At 40.4% G+C, this 21,885-nt stretch overlaps 6 protein-coding genes across 6 annotated transcripts; all 6 read left to right on the top strand.

Moving 5' to 3' along the window:
- Window positions 1–210: 210 nt before the first annotated feature.
- On the top strand, window positions 211–2,766 carry LSM04_000769 (uncharacterized protein; the record flags this gene model as incomplete). Its single annotated transcript, XM_067337702.1, has 1 exon — window positions 211–2,766. One exon carries the CDS (start codon window positions 211–213, stop codon window positions 2,764–2,766), a length of 2,556 nt encoding a protein of 851 aa, XP_067192815.1.
- A 45-nt stretch (window positions 2,767–2,811) lies between these two features.
- LSM04_006223 (uncharacterized protein) lies at window positions 2,812–3,897 on the top strand (the record flags this gene model as incomplete). Its single annotated transcript, XM_067337700.1, has 1 exon — window positions 2,812–3,897. One exon carries the CDS (start codon window positions 2,812–2,814, stop codon window positions 3,895–3,897), a length of 1,086 nt encoding a protein of 361 aa, XP_067192913.1.
- A 1,490-nt stretch (window positions 3,898–5,387) lies between these two features.
- On the top strand, window positions 5,388–7,052 carry LSM04_007298 (uncharacterized protein; the record flags this gene model as incomplete). The annotated part of the gene is made up of 1 exon (XM_067337699.1): window positions 5,388–7,052. One exon carries the CDS (start codon window positions 5,388–5,390, stop codon window positions 7,050–7,052), a length of 1,665 nt encoding a protein of 554 aa, XP_067192933.1.
- Window positions 7,053–9,692: 2,640 nt separating this feature from the next.
- LSM04_002760 (Acyl-CoA-binding protein) lies at window positions 9,693–9,986 on the top strand (the record flags this gene model as incomplete). Its single annotated transcript, XM_067337698.1, has 1 exon — window positions 9,693–9,986. One exon carries the CDS (start codon window positions 9,693–9,695, stop codon window positions 9,984–9,986), a length of 294 nt encoding a protein of 97 aa, XP_067192844.1.
- A 2,190-nt stretch (window positions 9,987–12,176) lies between these two features.
- Window positions 12,177–15,572, top strand: LSM04_007993 (Cation-transporting P-type ATPase; the record flags this gene model as incomplete). Its single annotated transcript, XM_067337697.1, has 1 exon — window positions 12,177–15,572. One exon carries the CDS (start codon window positions 12,177–12,179, stop codon window positions 15,570–15,572), a length of 3,396 nt encoding a protein of 1,131 aa, XP_067192949.1.
- A 1,787-nt stretch (window positions 15,573–17,359) lies between these two features.
- LSM04_009365 (uncharacterized protein) lies at window positions 17,360–21,787 on the top strand (the record flags this gene model as incomplete). Its single annotated transcript, XM_067337696.1, has 1 exon — window positions 17,360–21,787. One exon carries the CDS (start codon window positions 17,360–17,362, stop codon window positions 21,785–21,787), a length of 4,428 nt encoding a protein of 1,475 aa, XP_067192981.1.
- Between the last annotated feature and the right edge of the window lie 98 nt (window positions 21,788–21,885).

The following is a 21,885-nucleotide window of genomic DNA, read 5'->3' as shown; positions in this document are numbered from 1 at the left end:
TTTTATCGTCGAGAGTAGTAGTGAGGGTTTTGTAAAAGGGTTGAAAGAGTGAAAGTAGAAGAAAACGCAACGAAAGAAGAAACACACACACACACACACAAACACACACAAACCATCAACAGGAATAAGTGAAGAGAGAAAGAGATAAATATCGAAAAGAAAAACAAACGAACGAAAGAATAACCAATCGAAAAAAGCAAAGAATAAACAATGGATGTTCCTATCTTTTCTCCAAAAGGCCACGTTGCCTATGCAGTGAAACTGTTTGGTAGAGATTTCCCTTTACATGGATCAACGAAGGATCACTGTGAAGCACTAATGAGAGATATGGCACATGAGACAGTACAAAACGGCAGGGAAGGAAGTTGTACTTCAGTCCTATGTGGAAATGATGCCATCCTCATGGACAGTTGTTTACTAAGACAAATACAATCCCCCACATCCGGGTTTATAACAGTTAAACTTGTGAATGACACTATGAATAGGAGTATGCCACGGGGGAGAAGGAGTGGACGTACAGTTTCACCTACAATCTCAAACAGAAACAGGACAGCAGGATTAGAAGGAGGAAATTCATTTTCAGGTTTTATGACTTGTGCTGTAGAACCAGCGGTGGTTTCCTCTCCTTCTGCACTTTTTCCAATGACTCCGATTATAACGTGTAGATTAGCCAGGAAGGATTTATCTCGCTCTTTATCGCAGATCCCCAGTACTTCTGATGCTTCATTAGCGCAATTAGTACAATGCTTTAATGAAGCGGTAGTAGTTCCTCTGAAAACGATGCGTTTTCTTGGGGCTGAAGAAGGATCTTTAATTCGTTTTGAGTTTCATGTTGAAAGAATGGTGACTCCTGCATCTAATGTAGTTTTTGGTCTAACATCACCTGGTGTAGGAGATGAAGATTCATTTGATACGTACTTGCGTCACTTTATCGCCCCATTTTTCCTCCAACAAACACGTGCTATCAGTCTTGATGAGGAGTTTGAGTTCAAAAACCATGACCGCGGTCATTTACACATTAAAGTAATATCCATTAATGGTGGGTATTCCAGGTGTGCATTGGTAAACGATAATACACGCATTCACCTCGTCATTCAGCCAGAGGCTCCACCGAGTTTACAGGGACAACGTAATACATCCGTACCGCGAAGTGTCAGTCATGAACGACGATCTATTTCCACCCACAATAATAATAATAATAATAATAATAATAATAATAATAATAATAACTACATTCTTATCCCCTCACGGGATTCCATCAATACACGGAACACCACCTCTCAGCGGGATGGAGAAGTATCACCGCGACCAACCATTCCCGCGTATGTGCAACAGATAAGACAGCGAAAACCCAGGATGGGGGCTGAGCCACACAGCGCAGCCGCCCTCACCGCACACTACTCTCCACAAACCGTGGATAACAGTCAAGTGATTGTAATGGAGAAACCAAAGACACCCATGCCTACACAACATATACCAGAAGAAGGTACGGAGCAGGGAAGAGTCGTAGATGACAGGACGACGGCTAATAGCACTCCGCTTGTCGTTAGCAATACTTCTCCGGCTGTTGCTGATGCCAATGAGTTACCTGTTGTGTTAAGAAAGGTGGAAATCGATCAGATAAAAACCATACCGGTGGAAAATTTAGAGGATCATAACAGCCGATGTATTCCTGAACAAGTTGAGATGAAAGAGGACTCGAATGTACCGGATAAAGATGAGAAAATGAGTTCTAGAAATGAGAAGGATTCTTTGGTTAAAGTCTTGAGGACACCAGTGCAGATGAAGGATATTCCCTTGCAGCAAGATGATGATGAACTCTCCCATGATCTTATTACTAATTCTAATGTTACTAGTGTTCCTCCCAATGATAAGCACGAAGAAAGTGTGGACGAAGGACTTCAAGATTCTGTGGGCAATGAGGTGAAGACAGCAGAAAGTTTACCCTCCAACGCACATTCACATACTTCCAGTAAACACGCCTTACCTCAGCACGTGAATGAACAAATGGTAGCATCAGAAGAGTATTGTACGGATGATGTACGTGATAAATTAGACATTTCTCTCCCACATGAAGAAGAAAATGATGATAAGCGTTTGACAAAGCCACCACAAGAAGAAGAAGAAGGTGAATCATCCAAAGAGAAATTCTACTACGTGGATGTACCAAAGTCTTCTGTACATCTATATTATCCGGAAGAGACCGTGGACGTTATACAACAAGATGAAGAAGAAAAACCCAACAATAAAGCTTCTCTTCATGCAAGTACTACTGAGGTTTCTGAGGAAGTGCAAAACCGAGAAGTATCCGAGAAGACTCCAATTGTACGGTGTGATGCATGGACTCAGTGCGAAGTACCTGATGAGGAAATCTCTCACCTTGAGGATCAGAACTATGCTACACCGCCCACAGATAATGGCACTAGTTCAATCATTTCACCTGTTAAAGATGATCAACGTGAGACTGTACAAGGACTTGGAGATTCTTTATGGGAACATGAACCAGTAAATTCATTGGATAATATTTGTTCATACGGTGCCTCTGATATGCCAGTGCAGCACAAAGAAGGAATAAAGACTAAAGAACCGGCAAGTTATATCTCAGAAAAGGTTAACAAAGTTGTTCAAGAGTGGCAGTCTGTAAAGAAAGAGTGGCAATCGATGCCTATAAATCCTTTACTGAAACGTGAACCATATGTCGTTATAAAGATGTTTCAATACTTTGTTGCCATTTATAAGGAACTTAAACAACGACACGCAGATTGAATCGCTTTTCTTGATTCACCTTATGGACATACACTTCGAGGAGGTATGGTTGTTCGTATTTCTCTTCTTGTAGGACCAGATAACGAAGGTGATCAAGATCCTGTCCGGTGTATTAAAAAAACACATTATTGCAGTGATACGAATACTTCCAATGGGAAGAATGATAATATGAGTACCTATGAATCAAATAGTGAAACTTCATCAGTAGCTAAGGCTGCGGAACTCCTAAAAGTGAGTTTGAATGAAATAAGTACAGCATTAGGCTGTGAGGTTCTTCACGTTTTTCGTGTTGGTGGAACTTGCCCTACATTATATTGTACACTTGTCAAACCATACAGGGATGGTCCGGATGAAATTGTACTTTTAGGTGAATCATGTCCTGTAGAAGTATTACATATGACTATCATGGAGGATTTATGTAGAGTACGTGATGAGAGTCGCTCTGAATGGATGGAACTCTCTATGCAGTGGACGGAGGCAATATCTAGTGTATTGCGCCTTGGTGTATTTGCAAAACATTTAAAAACTGTACGAGAATTATTTTGGGAACTGGCATTACTAATACGAAACCCTGGGGAAGTGCGACGTGGTAATAAATACCAGCGAAGTGTAAGTCGACAGTACCGTACACAAAGTCTTAATAGTGGTAACAGTGAAGTACATGGTAATGCAAACCATGAAATGAAAAGGATAACTGCGGTATCTGGACAAAGTCGATCAGAATCAGTTTCTGCAAATAAAGTTAACAATTTCGCAGAAAATGAAGATGTTTTGTATTGCTTACAAGAACTACAAGATACTTACTACCTCTACTCTGAGCTTTTAGAACCCTTCGCTATTCAATCATTACATCAATTGGATATTGTTGCTTCTGCCACCGATGTAGCACAGTGTGAGGAGCTAATGAGATTCCTCCAAGTCAGTTATCAAGCACAAGTATCTGAAGAGGAAGCACAGGGAGGAGATACAGTTCTTCTCTCCTCATTATTATTGGTGTCAGGAGTAGAGGAAGAACGATCAGCTTTCAGTGCTTTAGTTGAATCCCACAAAGCAGGTGGTATCATGCCACTGCCACGCGAATGGTGGGAGAAAGTTAATATCAGCAATAAAAAAAGTCATACATTTTATTGAGAATTATCGAGTTTAACGCAGTGGGTAGTTGTTGCAGTTGATACTTCTTTCACACCGTTTTCATGTGTGTACAAAAAGAGTTTCTCTACTTTTTTTAAGTACTATTATTATTATTATTATTATATTACTTTTTTTTTGATTTTCTTATGTTTTTTTCCTTGTGATTTTTCTTTTTTACTCGTTTATTACCTTTCCGTACTCTCTCTATCTGAGAGATACAGAAGGTATACAACAAGTCTCTACAGACGGGGGTAAACTACAGTTGGTAAAACCACCGTGGGAATGGGAAATAATGTAGCAGAAAAGGAAAGAGGGAGTTTATTTGTCATGACACAAGTGATACTGGGGGATGGGTGGGTGTTAAGAGAAAGATAATATCCATTGGCAATGGACACTGATGTCTACAAATCATTTATATGCCTATTTATCTATCTGTACCTATTTATTTATTCATTCTATTTATCGATATATGTGTATGCAGGCATACGACGTGAACATATATGTGACTCTGCAATAATGTGCGTCTATTAGTAGACATACATACAGATACGTGCATACATGTGAAAATCTACGAACATGCAAGACATTTCTTTGTAGGGATTTTTTTTTTTTCTAGGGATATGTATTTTTTGTTTTTCTTTTAACTCGTACTTGTGGTTATTCACTCATTAACTGTGCTTCTGTTTTTTTCTTTTTGCCGTGGCTGCTCCATTTATGGTGCCTCTTCTCTCTTTTCGTTTCTTTCTTTACTTTTCATTTACTTTAAACACACAGGATTAGAGGAAGAGAGCGATAAAGCAAGCAAAGAAAAAATCAGATACCTAAGAACATCATTGCAATATATTCTTTATCTGTCTCTTTCTCACTTATCAAATTGGATATTTTTGTATTCTTCTATCTGCAGAAAAGGTGGAAAGCAAACGAAAAACGAGAGAGAGCAAAAGAAAGGGAAAGCAGAGTAAAGAAGGAAGAGAATTATTTCTATTTTTAAACCAAGTTTGAGAGATAATTGTCACTATCAGGGGCAATAACGCTACTATTATCACTTAGGTAGTCTAATTCAGACCACACTGGGGTTTCTATTATAGTGTGTGTGTGTTCGTGTGTGCGCGTACAGGAAGCACATATTAGTGAAAGAAAAGCAAACATAATCCGAAATAAATAAAAAATAACAACAGCAACATCAAAAAAAAAAAAAAAGAAAAGAAAGACGAATTACAAAAATAAAAACAAAACAAGCAACAAACGACACCAAGCAAAACTAACCAGAGGAGAGCACTTTATCCCTCTTTGATTGTTATCGCCCTCCCCCAGTGTACAAAAAATAGAACAAAACAAAAGCAATACCAAGAACAACAACAATAACAACAAGAAGACTCATCACGGGAGAGAAGGCAAAAGCAAAAAAAAAAAAAGGAACTGAAGAGTGTAAAGAAGGGGAAAAAGTGTGAGAGTTGATATTTGCGCGGGGTGTGTTGAGAGGGGCAATAATGTTAGCACCACAACCCTTCACGGAAGAACACCACGAGGGACGCGATGGCGAGGAGCAGCAGCCGCGGGAACGGACAACATCAGCTGCCGGCATCGCACCACAAGATTATTCATTTCCACACGAAGAGGATCCGCAACAACAACAACAGCAACAAGAAGAAGAAGTCGATTGGGTTCGCAATGGTGGGCGTCAACGTCTTGACAGTCGACCAGCCGAGCGGCGGCGGACGTCCACACCGCAGGAAGTCTCACCACCACTGCGCCTGCGAGTCTCAAAGAGCCCCATTGGAGTGTCATCGGCGAGGGGAACGATACACGCCGCCGCTAATGAGACGCAGGAAAATGGACCAGGGCGAAAATCCCTCTCCTCACGCCGATCATCGCCGCGTGTGAGTACAATGACACATCCACAAAATGAGAAGAAACGTGGTGTTTACGCACGACTGGTGCGGGATGCGGCGAGAAAGTTTGCCACTCGATCCCCTAGCAGACACACAGGCTCTGTTGGCGGTAAATCCCCATCGCGGGGTTTGGAGTCGGGGCGATATGGTCATCGGAGTGCGGCCACGGCGGATTCCACCGTCACGGCCACGGCCACGCTGGTTGCCACAGTTCCGCCATCCACGTCGGGGGGAACGAGTGTGTCGCCGGAGCCATCACGTGTGGGAATGGGATTAACAGTGGGTTACAACCACGAGGAAGGAGGGGAAGTAATGTCGACGCATATTCCAATTGTAGTTAGAAATGAAGGCCTTTTTACCTCCAGTGCGAGACGTATTGTCCAGCAGGCAGAACCTATTCAACGTCATAGGGAACCAAACACGGGTTCTGCCTCGGCTTCTGGTGGTCATGTTGGAGGATTAAGTAAACGACAATCCCTGTGTCGTCCTAAACGCTTACTGGCACCAAATGATATTCTTTGGAAACGAGAACGACGACATAGGCGTTCACTCTCAGGTGAACAGGGATATCCCACTGCTAATATACCGCAGTTGGTGATGGAAACGCCTGAACTTCCTTCGGTATTGGAGGTGGCATTGGCAGATCACTTCCTTGCGGCACTAATGACATGCGGGTCGGCGGAGGAGGAGCGTGTTGTGAGTGTCATTGCACCAAATGATACCCAAGAGGTATTACAGCAACTACGGCAAATGTATGGTGAGGTGCGACACCTTGGATACGGCTCATCCACACTCACACGACGGGCATCCCGGGGAAAAGTTGATCAGCGGGCAGAATGGCTGGTGACACACCGTCGACATTTAACTAGTACCATGCGTGGTATTGCTCAGTGCAATGGTGGTGGTAGACCAGATGGGGTAAATGGGGTGAATGCAACTCATCTCACCACAAGACGTATGCGTAACTTTCTGCGGATCTTCACAAGAGAAGTATGTATGACCTTTATGGATGAGTGCTGTGCTCTCTGCGCTCTTCGGCGGGATCGTGTAAGGGAAGAACAACCACAGGAAGTGCGAGCACGCGGTGTGGCCGTGCCTGATGAAGTTCTTGATCCATTTTACACACAAGTTCTCTCACGACTGTTGTTCTTTATACTTGGATGGACAGATAAAGAATCCGCGCGAGTTATGCCAGCATTAGTGCTGCAGGTAAAACGGCAGTTACCACCGTATGGGCGTATTCAGTTGCCTGCAAAGGCGTGAATTGTATGCATTGCATGAATACTTCTATAAATTAAATAAATAAATAAATAAATAAATAAATAAATAAATAAATAAATAAATAAATAAATAAATATATATATATATATATATATATATATATGTTTGTAAGTAAGTGTGTGTTTGTTTGTTTGTTCGTCTCTGTGCGAGGGAAAGAGAGATTAGGTTTTATGGTTCGTAGGGCGTTGTGAAAAGCAGTTTCTTTTCTTTTTTTTTATGCACTACAATACACTGCTCCTTATGGATGTTTATGTGTGTGCGTGTTGAAGAACGCGCGGTGAGTTCCTTTTTCCCTCTTCGCCCACTAACCCCTTTTTTTTTCTCATTTTTTTTTCCTTTTCCTTCCTTTTTCTCTCTGTTTCTAATTGTGATTCTGTGGTTCTCTGGGCTGCTGAGAATAAAGTTTCTTTCCCTTCTCTGTGCTGACTCCAATGCGACCATATTACCATCAGCAGGCCCAATACTCACAATATACAGTTACACAAACACACAAGCACAAATACAGAGAGAAAAAGGTTGTGACGGCATTTCCTGTGCGTTTGTCTCAACCAATTGTTTTTTTTTCTTTTCTTTTTTGGCTTTCGTTGATTTTTCGAAGAGAAATAAAATGTTAAGGCGAAAGAAAGGAAGAAAAAGAAGAGTATAAAAAAGAAGAAACAACAGAGAGACGTGATTGAGGAATATGCCTGGGTACAGACCATATGAGTTTTAGACTTTTCTCCATCTTTTTTTCCCCCGGTATTAAAAAAAAAAAACGTCTTTAAAAATGAGAAAAGAAAAAAGAAACAAGAGAAAGATGATACTTATTGTAGTACTAGGAGTTACTGATAATACTAAGAGGATAGGGGAAAGTATAAATGAAACCAGTTAAGAAAGTCGAAGAGGTAAGAACTGTGGGGATTCTCAAGAAGTAGAAAAGTAAGATTACGGGGGAAAAAAGGGTGTCGTAGGTAAATTGAATGGACGTTTTTGTTTTCATCTGTATATATATAAATAAATATGTGTATGAGAGAGAGAGAGGAGAAAAGTTTTTTTTTCTTTTAGGGTCAAATACACCTTGTCGATTGGGCTTTATGTGTAAAGGAGAAAAAAAGAGACAGGGTTTTGGAAATGAATTGAATGTTTGTATATATCTATGTAAAGAGTTACGGAGAAAAAAAAGATGGAGGAAAAAAAAAAAAAAGAAATTGCTAAGAAAAGTAAAGATGTATTTATTTGCTTCACCTAACAAACGACAATATTCTCTCTCTTTTTTTTTGACAGCTTGCGAAAAGAATGGTCGAACCTCGCGTAAATTTTGTTATTATCTTTTCTTCTTCACAGTCTGCCAAAAGTAAGTTCTCAGAAAAACCCACTCTCACTGACCCGAGCGGGGAACGGGTTAAAAGGGACTTCTCAGCACTTCCATTTCGTCAGTTCTGTTTTATTATTGAGAAACAATTATAGAGAGAAAAATATTGGGATGCAGTTATGTTCTCAGGTGGGAAAAGCTTAGTTCTTACAGAAAATTATTATATTACTCTTTGCTTCTTCTACTTTATATGATTTATTGTGCGGGAAGCAAGGTTTTAGATTATTCTAAGGAAAAAAAAACTCTTGCTCCTGCGCTTTTTCTTTTCCCTTCTGTAATTATTCTTGCCGTCGCTAACGCTTTTTTTTCGTTTTTTTTTTGTTTTTCCACTGTTGCTTTCGTTCATATTATTTCAGCCTGACAAATTCAGCTCTACCGCTCCGCCTCTTCACGAATGTAAATACATATACAGTCAAGGTGTGTATCTATGAGGGAATAAGAGAGAAGGATAAAGGTGATGTATTACACATATGCCTTTTATCTCAAATATACCGCCCTTCTCGGCTTGTATTTTTACCCATTTTTCCCCTTTTCTTCTTGCTTCTCATACGGTCTTTTTGAGTTTCCAGTAGCTGCACTGTTTATCTCTGCCTATCCGTTTTTCGTCTCTATGTCTCTCTTTGTGTGCGGGAGAAAGAGCGAGTAGGAGAGGAAATATACACATTACATATATATATATATATATATATATATATATATATATATATATATTTGTGTATGTTTCTGTGTTTATGTGTTTTAGGGAGGTGTAGCAAGAGAGACAGACGGAGAAAAAAAGAGAAAGACAAGAGAAGAAGAGAAATAAAGGTACGATATATATATATAGTGGAGTGATGCATGGGAAGTTGATGGTTTCCTTTTCAGTATGTTTTGGAGATTGATGTTGAACTAACCACACATCTTTGTATAGGTGCCGCGTGTCTGCCTGTTCGAAACATTACATGCTTTCAAACCGATATATATATATATATACATATATATATATATACATGTACTTGCAATAAATGCAATAGATACACAACAATAATATACCAGATACTCTGCCTTTTTATCTCCACCTAATGAATAAATGTTTTATTTCTCTTTCTATTCTCTCTTTTTTTTTTTCTTTTATCTTGTTCTTATGAACATAACCCCTATTTCCAATTCCCTCCCCGTACCCCCACAGAAGCAATACCACTCCTCTAATCCATCATTATTTATACAGTAGTACTACTATTTAACAAGCAAACAAGCAACCGTATATCTTTAACGCCCCCAAATAAAATAAAATGACAGCTGCTCAGTTTGATGCCGCCGTGGAGTACGTCCGCTCTCTCCCAAAGGACGGCCCCATTCAACTCAGCAATAACGCCAAACTCGAGTTCTACGCGCTATTTAAACAGGCAACGGAGGGCGATGTGACGGGATCGCAGCCGTGGGCGGTGCAGATTGAGGCCCGCGCCAAGTGGGATGCCCGCAAGGCGGTGGAGAAGATGTCGCGGGAGGAGGCGATGGCGAAATATGTGCAGCGACTCGTGGAAGTGACGAAGGAGAAGGGACACCCATGGACTCCACCACAGTAGAGTAAACAAGGAGTTAACGAAAGAAAAAGAAAAAGAAAGAAAAAGATCTATGAGGAATTATGAGATATAAAGTAAAATAACCCCATAACTACAACAATGATATATATATATTGAGGGAGACATATTGAGATTGAAATGGAATGAATGATTTGAGAGCAATGAATAGGTATTGTTATGGTAACGGGGGGAGGGAGAGAGGGTCGTAGTAGTGACGGGGAAAAAAAAGTAAATGAGGGGACAGGAGGGTGTGAAGCATAAGGAAAGGGAAGAGGATAGAAAAAAAAAGAAAGAAACAAACAGAGGAGAGAAAGAGCGATAAGAGCGTAGCGAGGGAAAAACAAAACATTAATGATAAATGGATAGGAGAGGCAAAGAAAGGAATAGATGTGGATGACAAACGAAAAAAAAAAAACAAATGAAATGTCAGAGAAAGATGGAAAGGAGTTTGAGGAATGAGCGTTTCTTTTTCTTTTCCTTGGTTCTCTTTTTTTTTCAATTTCTCTTTATCTCTCTTGCTTTTTTTTTTCTTTCTAGGTTTTTTTTTTCTTTGTATGTGAATATTCTATTATTTTTTTTCTCTATCTCTCTTGTGCTCTCATTGTTTTCTTCATTTATTTCTTCGTCGACTTCTTCTCTCCTCCTCTCTTGTCTGATGCTATTGATACGGAAAGGATTTTTGCTGTAATACTGCTTGTTTTTATTTATTTATTTATAATTTTGCCTTTTATTTCTTTTTGTTCTTTTATTACTACTGTAAGGGGTGTTGTTTCTAGTGATAGCGGAAGTGTTCGCAGGCAAACCTTACATCAATAATAACGATAAATCAATACAAAGCAGTAAAAAGGTGGAAATGTATTTACATTAATAAAGTATTACCAAACATAATATAAGCGATGATATTAATCATTGAGACTCTTAGTACTATTGCAGATTATTGGTAATTCTAACGCTTTTCACATGGCAAAATCCTCAGAGAATATGAGGAGGAAGTAGTGGCGGTGACAGTGTGCTGGTTGAATACAATAACAGTAAACCAGGATGTACAATTAAGAGAATTATCTGAATTAAGGCGAAGAAATAACAGCAGTAGTTAAAGAAAGAAAAGAAAAGAAAGAGTCTTAGCACTCCCGTTGTAGGGGAATGGTAGCAAACGTATAGATCCTTAGGGATGTGGTGGGGGTGCTACTACTATTACCGAACAGTCAAAGTGAAGGGAAGACGTATTGATAATAAGAAAGAGAAAAAAAGAGATAAGTGGTTTTAAAGCTGAAACTTCTGCAGAGTGTGGAACCTCTGTATTTTTGTTTCTTATTATTTCTTTTACGTTTTTCGTTTATTTTTAAATGAGTGTGTTGGAATCGTTTTTTTTTCCCCCTATGGAATGAATTTAGTGTCATCTATTACAATGAATGGTTTTGGTGGTTTTATACCCCTTTATTTCTTTTTTTTTTTTTGAAAATATTATGGGGTTTAACATTACTTTGTTGGGGCGGTATTTTCATTATTTTTTTTTGTTGTTAATTTTTCAATTAAATCGTTTATATTTCTTTGAATTATACACTATATTGCTATATTTATTCTGTTTCTGTGTTTCCCTTTTCACTTCATATTTCTTTTTCCTTCTTCTTTCTCTTATTTATATATTCAAACTACTTTGATGGCGGTTTATCTCTGTTGTTTCTATGCCAAAAGCAAAGAAAAGAACAGAAAAAAAGGCAAGGTAGGTAAAGGACAAGAAGGAATACTTGGATCAGAAGGAGCAAAGATTCCTTTTTACTGATATTGCACACTCTGAGCCTATATATATATATATATATATATTGTTTATTTCTCCATTTATTAATTTGAACAGACATATAGGCTTATTCCGGCTGCGTAAAAAAAAAAAAAAAGAAACAACAGCAAACCGAAAAGCAAACAAATAAACAAACAATCACAACAGATCCAAAGCGCTCTTTTGCACAAAGAGCTAAACACCGCGAAAGTGAGAAAAAATATTATCAGTGCCATCACCAGTGTGTGTGTGTGTGAACAGAGAAGAAAAGAAAAACTAAAAGGAAGAAGAAGGAGGGGGAATTAGAGAAAGAAAGACTATACAGGGAAGAGGAAAGCCAAATCAGAACGAACGACAAGAAAAAAAAAATAGTTATAGTTATATATATATATATATATATATTGGAAGAAGCACAGATGCGAGAAACATTAGAGGCGACGAAACCACTACTGAATGAAGAAGAAAAAACCTCATCAACCTCATCATCATTAAAAACACATGAGATGGAATTCGGAATCGATGCTGAGACTCTGCATACCATTATCACAGATGACATAGAGGGTCGACGTCTCCTTAAGGGTTTTGGCGGTGTACGGGGTTTGGCAAAGCTGCTGCGTACCGATCTCGTACGTGGATTGCCTGTGGAAGGCACAAGTGCATTAGACGCCCGTCGTGCTGCCTTCTCTGTGAATGAATTGCCACCGGTGGAGGAAGTGACATTTATGGGTCTCGTCTGGGATTCACTAGGCGATCGCATGATGCAATTATTGATGATCTCCGCCGTCGCCTCTTTACTGCTTGGACTCACCGTACCGGATGTCCACACCGGATATGTGGATTACGCCCATGGCTGGATTGAAGGGGCGGCCATTCTCCTCTCAGTGGCGATTGTGACACTTGTGAGTAGTCTTAACAATTACCAGAAGGAGCAGAAGTTTAAGGAACTCATGCGGGATGCACCGGCCGCACGCGCCACCGTTGTTCGCGCCGGGGCTCTGATGGAAATAACAGACAGGGAACTCCTCGTTGGGGATCTTCTTAGCGTGGCGGGGGGCGATGTCCTCACCGTGGATGGACTCGTTGTACACAGCAATGCCTTTAAAGTGGATGAGTCATCGGCCACGGGCGAGAATGACGATGTGGCGAAAGATGCGGTGAGAAATCCGTTTGTGCTTTCAGGATCAAATGTGGTGGAGGGAGATGCGACGATTCTCGTCACTGGCGTTGGGGTGAATTCCTTCGCCGGCCGTATCTCCATGCAAGTACGTAAAGGAAGCGAGGAAACCCCATTGCAGATAAAACTTACAGAACTGGCCGATCGGATTGGAAACTGCGGGGTTATCGCAGCTGTGCTGATGTTTGCGGTGTTAAGTATACGGGAATTGTGCGTCTCCGTTATGCTGGGACAACATCCACTACACTACAAACCGTTTCTCGACAGTCTCACGACGGCGGTAACGATTGTGGTTGTGGCGGTACCGGAGGGACTTCCACTCTCTGTTACGATTGCACTTGCATACAGTATGAAACAGATGTTTAAGGAGAAGAACTTGGTACGACACCTCGTAGCCTGTGAGACTATGGGGGGTGCCACCACCATTTGCACAGATAAGACAGGTACCATTACACAAAATGCGATGACTGTAACAGATGGCATCACAGCAGAAGGTCTGGGATTCTCATTAACAGGAAATATGGATGTGGATGAGGCAACACTGACAAATCTCTTCACATCCGCCTCACCACTTCGATCCCTCCTCGCAGAAGGCATCGCCGTTAACAGTACGGCCGCATGGAGACGTGTGGAGGATACCGTATCCCACACCAGTGCTGTGCGTCTCACTGGTAATAAAACAGAACAGGCCATGTTAACATTTGTAAATCATCTTGGAGAGGATTCTATGGCAGTGCGTGCAAAGGCACTTGAACAGGTGGGAGTCATTACCTTAACCTCACCCAATGTACCATCACCCGCATGGTCTGCCGCAACACCATCATCGGCGTTGGATAGTAATAATAACAACAATAATAATAATAATAATAATAATAATAATAATAATAATAATAATGAGGGTGTGAATAATACAGCTGCACAGTTGCTTGTACATGAAAAGGAAATGCGTTCCTACCCCTTCTCAAGTGCACGGAAACGTATGACCACCGCATTGGCGTTTCGACAAAAAGGTATTGTGCGGTACCATGTTAAAGGGGCAAGTGAGTTGGTGCTTGCAAATTGTACATATGGTTTACAACACGATGGGTCTCAGGTGCCATTAAGTCCAAAGATCACCGCAACGTTGCAGGATGCGATTATGGATATGTCGCGTCGTCGTCTTCGAACAATTGCGGTGGCATACGTGGATGAACCGTTAAAAACGTCTAATAATGCAGAATCGACAAGAACAACAACAACAACAAGAAGTGTAGAAGAGGGAAAGACGATGGATTCTCTATTCCCCCCAACAGATGAACACTTACCACCATTGACACTTATTGCTATTCTTGGTATCCGTGATCCAGTACGACCAGAAGTACCAAATGCGGTATCACAATGCCGACGTGCTGGTATTTTTGTACGTCTTATTACTGGTGATAATAAAGCCACAGCTGTGGGTATTGCACGAGAGGTGGGAATCTACGGCCGTGTCTGGTCAGGTCCTGCGGCGGGTGAACAGGGATTGGCATTGGAAGGACCACAATTCCGAGAATTTGCTAAAAGTGCGCGAAAGTTAAATCAAATTCTTCCTCGTTTACAAGTAATATCACGTGCTTCTCCACTTGATAAACAAATTCTCGTTTCGGAGCTTATGAAGCGTGGAGAGGTTGTTGCCGTTACCGGTGATGGTACTAATGACGCTCCAGCTCTTAAAAATGCCCATGTTGGTTTTTCAATGAATGCTGGAACAGAAGTGGCAAAGACTGCCTCCGATGTTGTAATCCTTGATGACAATTTCAGTACTATTGTAACTGCTATTAAGTGGGGACGCAATGTGCATGATAATATCTCAAAGTTTTTGCAGTTTCAGATGACTGTAAATGTGGCTGCTGTAATTTTCTCCTTTATTGGAGCTACTTTTAGTGGTAGTGGGGAGTCTCCGTTAAAACCTGTACAATTGCTATGGTTAAATCTCATTATGGATACATTGGCGGCACTTGCGTTGGCGACCGAATCTCCTCGTGATACCGTACTCGATCGTTCCCCACTTGGAAGGGAGGCACCATTAATTACACAACGTATGTGGACAAACATTATTGGTCAATCTCTTTATCAAGTGATACTGCAATTATGGGTCTTGCATAGTGGATACACGTTTTTTCAAGTACAACCTGGTTCCGAGGAACATCTCACTATTGTATTTAACGTCTTTGTATTACTACAACTCTGTAATGAATTCAACGCCCGTATCCTTGATGGACATCTTAACATATTAACCGGTTTAGAACGTGCCCCACTCTTCCTCCTCATAGTTGGACTTACTTTCATTGTTCAGATTATTGGGGTGCAGTATGGTGGACCACTAATGCGGGCCGTTCCATTATCCTGGTCCCAGTGGAAACGATGTATTCTTGTTTCCTCCATTCCCACCCCACTCGGTTTATTCTTACGTGCGTTTCCAGTGAAGGAGAAATCTCTCCCACCACCGCCACTCGTGCTGGATCCGGAGGAGGAGGAGCGAATGCGGAATACACCGCCACGTCCACGTATTACATTTCGAGAGGCGGCGCAGAAAGTTATTACCGAGCTTAAGGTCGCCGCACTCTTTACAGATGCTCTTTCGGCGGCGGCACAGAATGGAAAAAAACATCTGTGATATATATATATATATATATATATATGCACCTTGCAAAGTAAAAAAAAAGTACAGAAAGAAAAAAAGATAAATGAAGAGAAATAGTGTATGTGTTTTGTTTGTTTGTGTGTGTGTGAGAAAGAGATAGATAAGGAGAGAGAAGATTACAGACACACCAACGAAACAACAACAACAGTAACAGCGTCAATAACATAAGCAGAACTCTCGCAATGTAAAGGAAACAAAGAAAGAAGTTATATTGTATTAGTCTTGTTGAAAGTTTGGTGTAAGCATCTACGCAGGGGATCCTCTTTTATTTTCCTACTCTCCTATATAAATATGTGGTGGTTGGAAATATATTTGCAATAAGGCTGAGACGCCTTCAGCACTGGACGGTGATAGTGCCAGTGAAGAGCATAAAAGAGCATTTCTGAGTGTGATGAAGATGAGAACGAAGAAAGAAAGAAAGAAAGAAAGTAAGAAAAAAAAAAGATGAGTTCTGTTTTGCGCATCTTGTTTATGATTGTTATTCTTATCTACAGGCACAGGTGCACATAAAGACTCTTCCCTCTTTTTTTTTCTTTCTTTCTAGGTCTTGTTTCGTTTGTTTTTTCTTTTTTTTTTTTTTTTGGCACTTGTTCCCTTTTCTGGTTACTGCTTCCCTTCGTTTTGCTTTTATATTTCTTTTTTCTTTTTTCTTTTGAGTTTACTGATTTATTTATTTATTTAATTTTACTGCCGCTACTACTAAGCATTAAGCACTGCCCTCTCTTTTTGTGCGTTGAGTCTGGGTAAGCTGCACCTGGCCAGGGAAGAAGAAGAAGATGATGAAAAAGAGTATAGCGTGAGCGAGAGAAACAACAAGAGTAATAACAATAAGAAGAGGAAAAAAAAGGAATATCATGGTTTCGATTTAAAAAATAAAGAAGAAAAAAAGCAAGTCGAATCTTTTTTTTTCCTTTTTTTCTTTTTTCCCTTTTTCCTTTTTGACTGGTTCTTTGTGTTTATGTGTGCGTTCTGTTTGGTTATGTTGCCTCATTTGTTTGTGTCTGTGTGCTCCATGTGGAACTTGGAGAAGTGGTGTGAAGAGGGTGAAGTCCTTTGTTACAGTATTGCTATTTTATATTTAGCCGTGAATGAAGAGGAAATAAAGAAATAAAACACGAAAAACAACAACAACAACAAACAAACAAACAAAAAAGGAAAGGAAGTAATATGTGTTCAGTTGCGTTTCGTTTTGTTGCTTTTGTGAAAGGTCACTAGGGTGTATGCCTATTTGAGTGGGTTTTTCTTTTCTTTTTTTTTAAATTCTTCGTTCCTTCTACACTAGTGTTATGGATATTTTGTATTTCTTACGGATTGCTGCGAATACTGTTTACTTTAGATCTTGTTGCTAAACTTGGAGAATGCTAACATTGGAGTGTGTTCAACTTTTTATCTACATGTGAGAAAGTACCGGAATAGAAAAAAGTGATTGATTATATATAATGGAAAAGGGAAAAAAAGGAACATATACTCTTTCTCTTTCTCTTTCTTTCATATACTTACATATGCTGAGGTTTTGATACGAATCACTCATCTTTATATTGGTTTGACATTGATTTTCTCAAACTGACTCTCCACATTCTTCTGTTACTCCTTCTCTCTCTCTCTCTCTCTCTCTCTCTCTCTCTTTCTTTATTTTTCTTTCTTTATTTTTATCTTACGGTGACTTTATTTTCACTGGGATAACAAATCAACACTATTAATATTATTATTTATATAAATATATATCTTTATAGACGGCTGCAGTGTAAACATACACACACATGCGGCCAACGCCAACGCGGGGTGAGTGTGATGGACGTGTAACCGTCGCCGTGAGTATCACCGCAGGCCGCTGCACCGCAGTAGAGAATAATGGAAGAAACAGTAATATACGACTAGTGCCCAGCGAGACCGCAGATAATAATAGTAATAATAAAAATACAGCGGCAGCAGGTGGAGTTGCTGCTATTATGATTCCCACAACGGAATGGACACGACACACACCTCTCACTTCTTCCGCAGCGTTAATAGTGCGAACACCACTCATCACTGTGGAGGGAGGAGCGAGAGGCACTTTGCCGTATACAGTCTATACACACACACTAGCAGATCATATATCCACAACACTTATGCAGAAGAAGGAGGAAGCGGGTGTGGAATTGATGACAGTCGCACACGGAGCGGCGGGAAGTGGAAAGTCTATTCAACTCTTCGGTGCGGCTGTCGGAAATAGCGGAGAAGTGTCGTGTGGATATACAGGAACTGGAGATGGTCTCTTTACAGCTGTACTGCAGAGGATTTTTAATACTACTAATAATAATACTAATACTGCTGAATCAAATCCATCTGTTGCTATTAGCGTTGTGGAGTGGCGGCCCTTCTTCAATTATGAGAAGGAACGAGCACGATCATCACATCAGGAAGAAGAGAACTGTAATGTATCTAATAATAATAATAATAATAATAATAATAATAATAATAATAATAATAATAATAATAATAATAATAATAATAATAATAATAATAATAATAAAAGTCTAGAGTATAACTCTGAATTAGATGAAGACCTTACCGTTTCCATGGAGGCATTAGATCTCCTCGCACGTATCACAGATCGCAATTCCCCTACTGGTTGTTTCATGGAAGACTACGCCGATATTCCCGCCGCCCGTTATATTCGCTGTGAGAGTGTTTCAGAAACTCTAACCGTACTACACGCCGCCCTGCGTTATTCCCTTTCATGGCAATCATCACGTACAGCCTCTGCGCAGGGATCGAATGATGTATTTGATATCTCTGACACCCGTTCGAATGCGGCGCGGCAACGTCGTGTGGTAGAGGCGAGACATGATAGTGATAATAATAATAATAATAATAATAATAATAATAATAATAATAATAATAATAATGAGGCACAACAACAACAACAGGAAGAAGAATATAGATATATGCGTGGGCAAAGAAGTTCTACTAAAGTATCTGATGACTTTTTACGCCCTACAGCAGGCGCCGGTTCTCACGTCTTAATAACACTCTTACTACGACACAGTTGTGGTTCTACCAGTATTTGGCGTCTGTGGGATCTCTCAGGACCATCTGTGTGGGTGGATGATGGAAGTCCCGCCTCACGAATGGCATTTAACACACACACCGCAATTTCTCAAATGGCATATCGTTATATGCATAGAGATCAACTGCAGGGTGGATGGTGGCTTGCCCCTACACCACCAGAACACATTGAAGAGATTGTGCCTCTTTTTTCCACCCAACAACAACAACAAAAACAAAAACAAAAGGAACGAGAAGAAAGTGGTAGTGGGTTTGGTGTTCGTAGTAGTGTTGTGGGTATGGATAAGGTGACGGCTATGATTGAAGCCGCTTTACAGCATACATGTTCTTCTGTTTTGTGGATTACTGCACTTAGACTTGATGCTTGCTATGATGATATAAATGAAGATATTCTTGCAGCTGCATCATCACTTCTCTCCGGCGGTGATGGAACGAATGGACATCTCATTACAGAGCTGCGCCGCAGGCGTCGGAAGGAAAATTTGTGTGCTGCTAGTCGTGTAATAGATATGTTCGCCATACCGTTTTCTCGTCAGACGGGATTATTATCTCCACCCTTGCGGTCTCATGAGAATCCCACACTCTCTATTAGTGCTGTGACTTCTGTTAATGTTGATAATGATAATGATGGTAATAGTGATAATAATAGTAATAGTGATAATGGTGTGGCTTTGCTGGCTAGTGCTTCCATGAGTATCTCCCGCACTCCACATCTCATCTCCCCTGTAAAGAGAACACTGAGTGAAAGTGAACCGTTAAACCTTTCAGCGATTAGCAGAAAAACGTCTATTATCTCAGCACCGATGACACCACATATGACGGTAGTAAACACAAATATGTCAAATCATCACGATGTTTCTGTATCTGCCGGTCCACCATTGTCATTTCCTCCATGGTCGGCCTTTATGGATAAACCGTCATGCTTGGAGGTACAACCCCCATACTATCACTCTCAAGATCATCATTATCAACAACAAGTAAAAGAAAAAGGAGAAAAAGGAAAAAAGAAAGAACATAGCGAACAACTGCACATGTCGGAATACGCACCCCCACCTCCACTTCCACTATTACACCTGACACCACTCTCTAGTGCGAAAGAGTTGGGTAATAATGGAAGTATGGGTGATGGGGGTGGCGGGGCCTCACCACTATCACCTCCATCCGTATCAGGTACAGAATACCCAGAGGAAAGCATGAATGCAGGTAATAGTATGATAGTTAAAGGTAATTCTAATTCTAATTCTAATCCTAATCATCATCATTATCATCATAATAATAACATCACAAGTACTAGTAATAAGGATGATTTTCAGTTTAATACAGTAGATGGTACCAGTGGTGTGAAGTGGAGCAATACGTCTAAAACCACAAACACTGATATGATTGAGAGATTATCATTCGTATCACTTCCTTGTAATAATGATCATACGGATAAAATTTCAAATGATCGGGTTGATGTGAATGTGCGAACCAGCGATAGAAGGAGTGAGAAATCAATATTTCGGGATGTGGGACTCATGCATGTGTCAAGCAGTGGATCTGGTGATCTCGCCAATACAGTTCAAGCATTACTACAACAACCACTTGCAGAATTGCAAGAACTGACACAACGCACTCAAGCAGAGACACGACAGGAACATAGACGTGCTATTGCACGGCTTAATAGAATGTTGTACTCTGATGCCATCGTACTGGGAGATTTACAGAGATGTGTGAATCAGCAAGAGGAACAAAAGCAACGTATTTCAGATGAAATGAGAGGAGCGAGTGAGTCACATGTACAGAAGAATAGCGTTGTTGAGAGTTACACAAGGGGAGAAGAATACAATAAAGTATCTGTAAAGTTATTTGGACCATCCAATTCATTGCAAACATCCTTAGAGCGTGAACTGATGGGGTGCAGTGGTAGAGGAGGAGGAGGAGATATTTACACACGTCCATGTGGATGTACGAGAAGAAAACAAATGAATACAACAGATAGACCAGTGAGTCCCACAAGAGAGTTGATTGCCGCAGAAAGAAAGATACGATTTCTTGAACAGCAGGTACTGCGATTAGAACACGAAAACAGTGAGTTACGAGCGGAGATGAGTTCCCGTCGCATGCGATATAATAATAATAGAGATGATATCGCAACAACTACAACGCTTAAAGGCCTTGAAAGTGTATTTAATGATATATTACAGCGATGTAGTCAACTGTATACTGAAAAGTCAAAAGAGGCAGAACGTGCACGACGAAAATGTGATGAGGCCGTTGCCGCTTTAAAACACCTTCAACAAGAACAACAAGATATTAGAGAACGAGCGGAGTTGGGGGATGTATCGCGTAGAGTTATGTTGACAGACAACAATAAAACGGAATTGTTTGCAGATACCACCAATCGACAGTACTTTAATAATCAAGACCATGACCATCTGTGTCAAACTGTTGTTGCTAATACTACTACTAATACTACTAATGCTGTTGCTGCAGGACCATCAACTGATTCTTTCACATCGTTAGCGCCTAATGTATATCCTGACAATGCTGTTGCAGAACATTTACGCCGTGTGCTTCTCCGGGCTACAGTATTTGCCCCAACCTCTGTGGATAATCCTCCTCAAGAAGAACAAGCACAAGAGCTCTTGCTGAATAATAATAATAATAATAATAATAATAATAATAATAATAATAATAATAATAATAATAGTCAGCGGCGGAGAAGTGATGACAGCAGAATAAATGGCGTTGCACTTTCTATTGATCGAGGGTCAGAAGTATCGGTACCGGTGATGGAAGTGAATGGAAATACATATGGTGGTATGCGTGCATTTCGAGAGGCCACAGAGACCGTGCGGGATATCGCCTTGCGGGCTTTGTGTCTAGCAAAGAAGGTTGTGCAGGAAAACCAACACCAACACCAACAACAGCCATCCTCTGCCAATATGAGGACATGGGATGGAGATCTCGTAAGTAATATAAGTAGTAGTAGTGGTGGTGCTGTGCTAAACCAATGCACTGCAGCTTTAGTGCGTGAGGAGGCAAATGTGTATCGTGCTATTGCGTCCCTGCAGCGTGAGGCTGCGGAATTGCAGCATGTGGTAGTAGAGTCTATGACGCATGAGCGGCAACTTCTCAATAGATTACTGTTGTCGTAGTTTATATATATATATATATATATATATATAATATATGCCTGCGAAAGCTAGAGAAGACTGAACAGGGACTGACTGTCATTATCTTTTAAAGTTCTGTT

This window comes from Trypanosoma melophagium (genome assembly GCF_022059095.1).
Source record: "Trypanosoma melophagium isolate St. Kilda chromosome Unknown ctg19segment0, whole genome shotgun sequence".
Taxonomy (NCBI): Eukaryota; Euglenozoa; class Kinetoplastea; order Trypanosomatida; family Trypanosomatidae; genus Trypanosoma; species Trypanosoma melophagium.
This window is presented reverse-complemented; position numbering and strand designations above follow the sequence as displayed.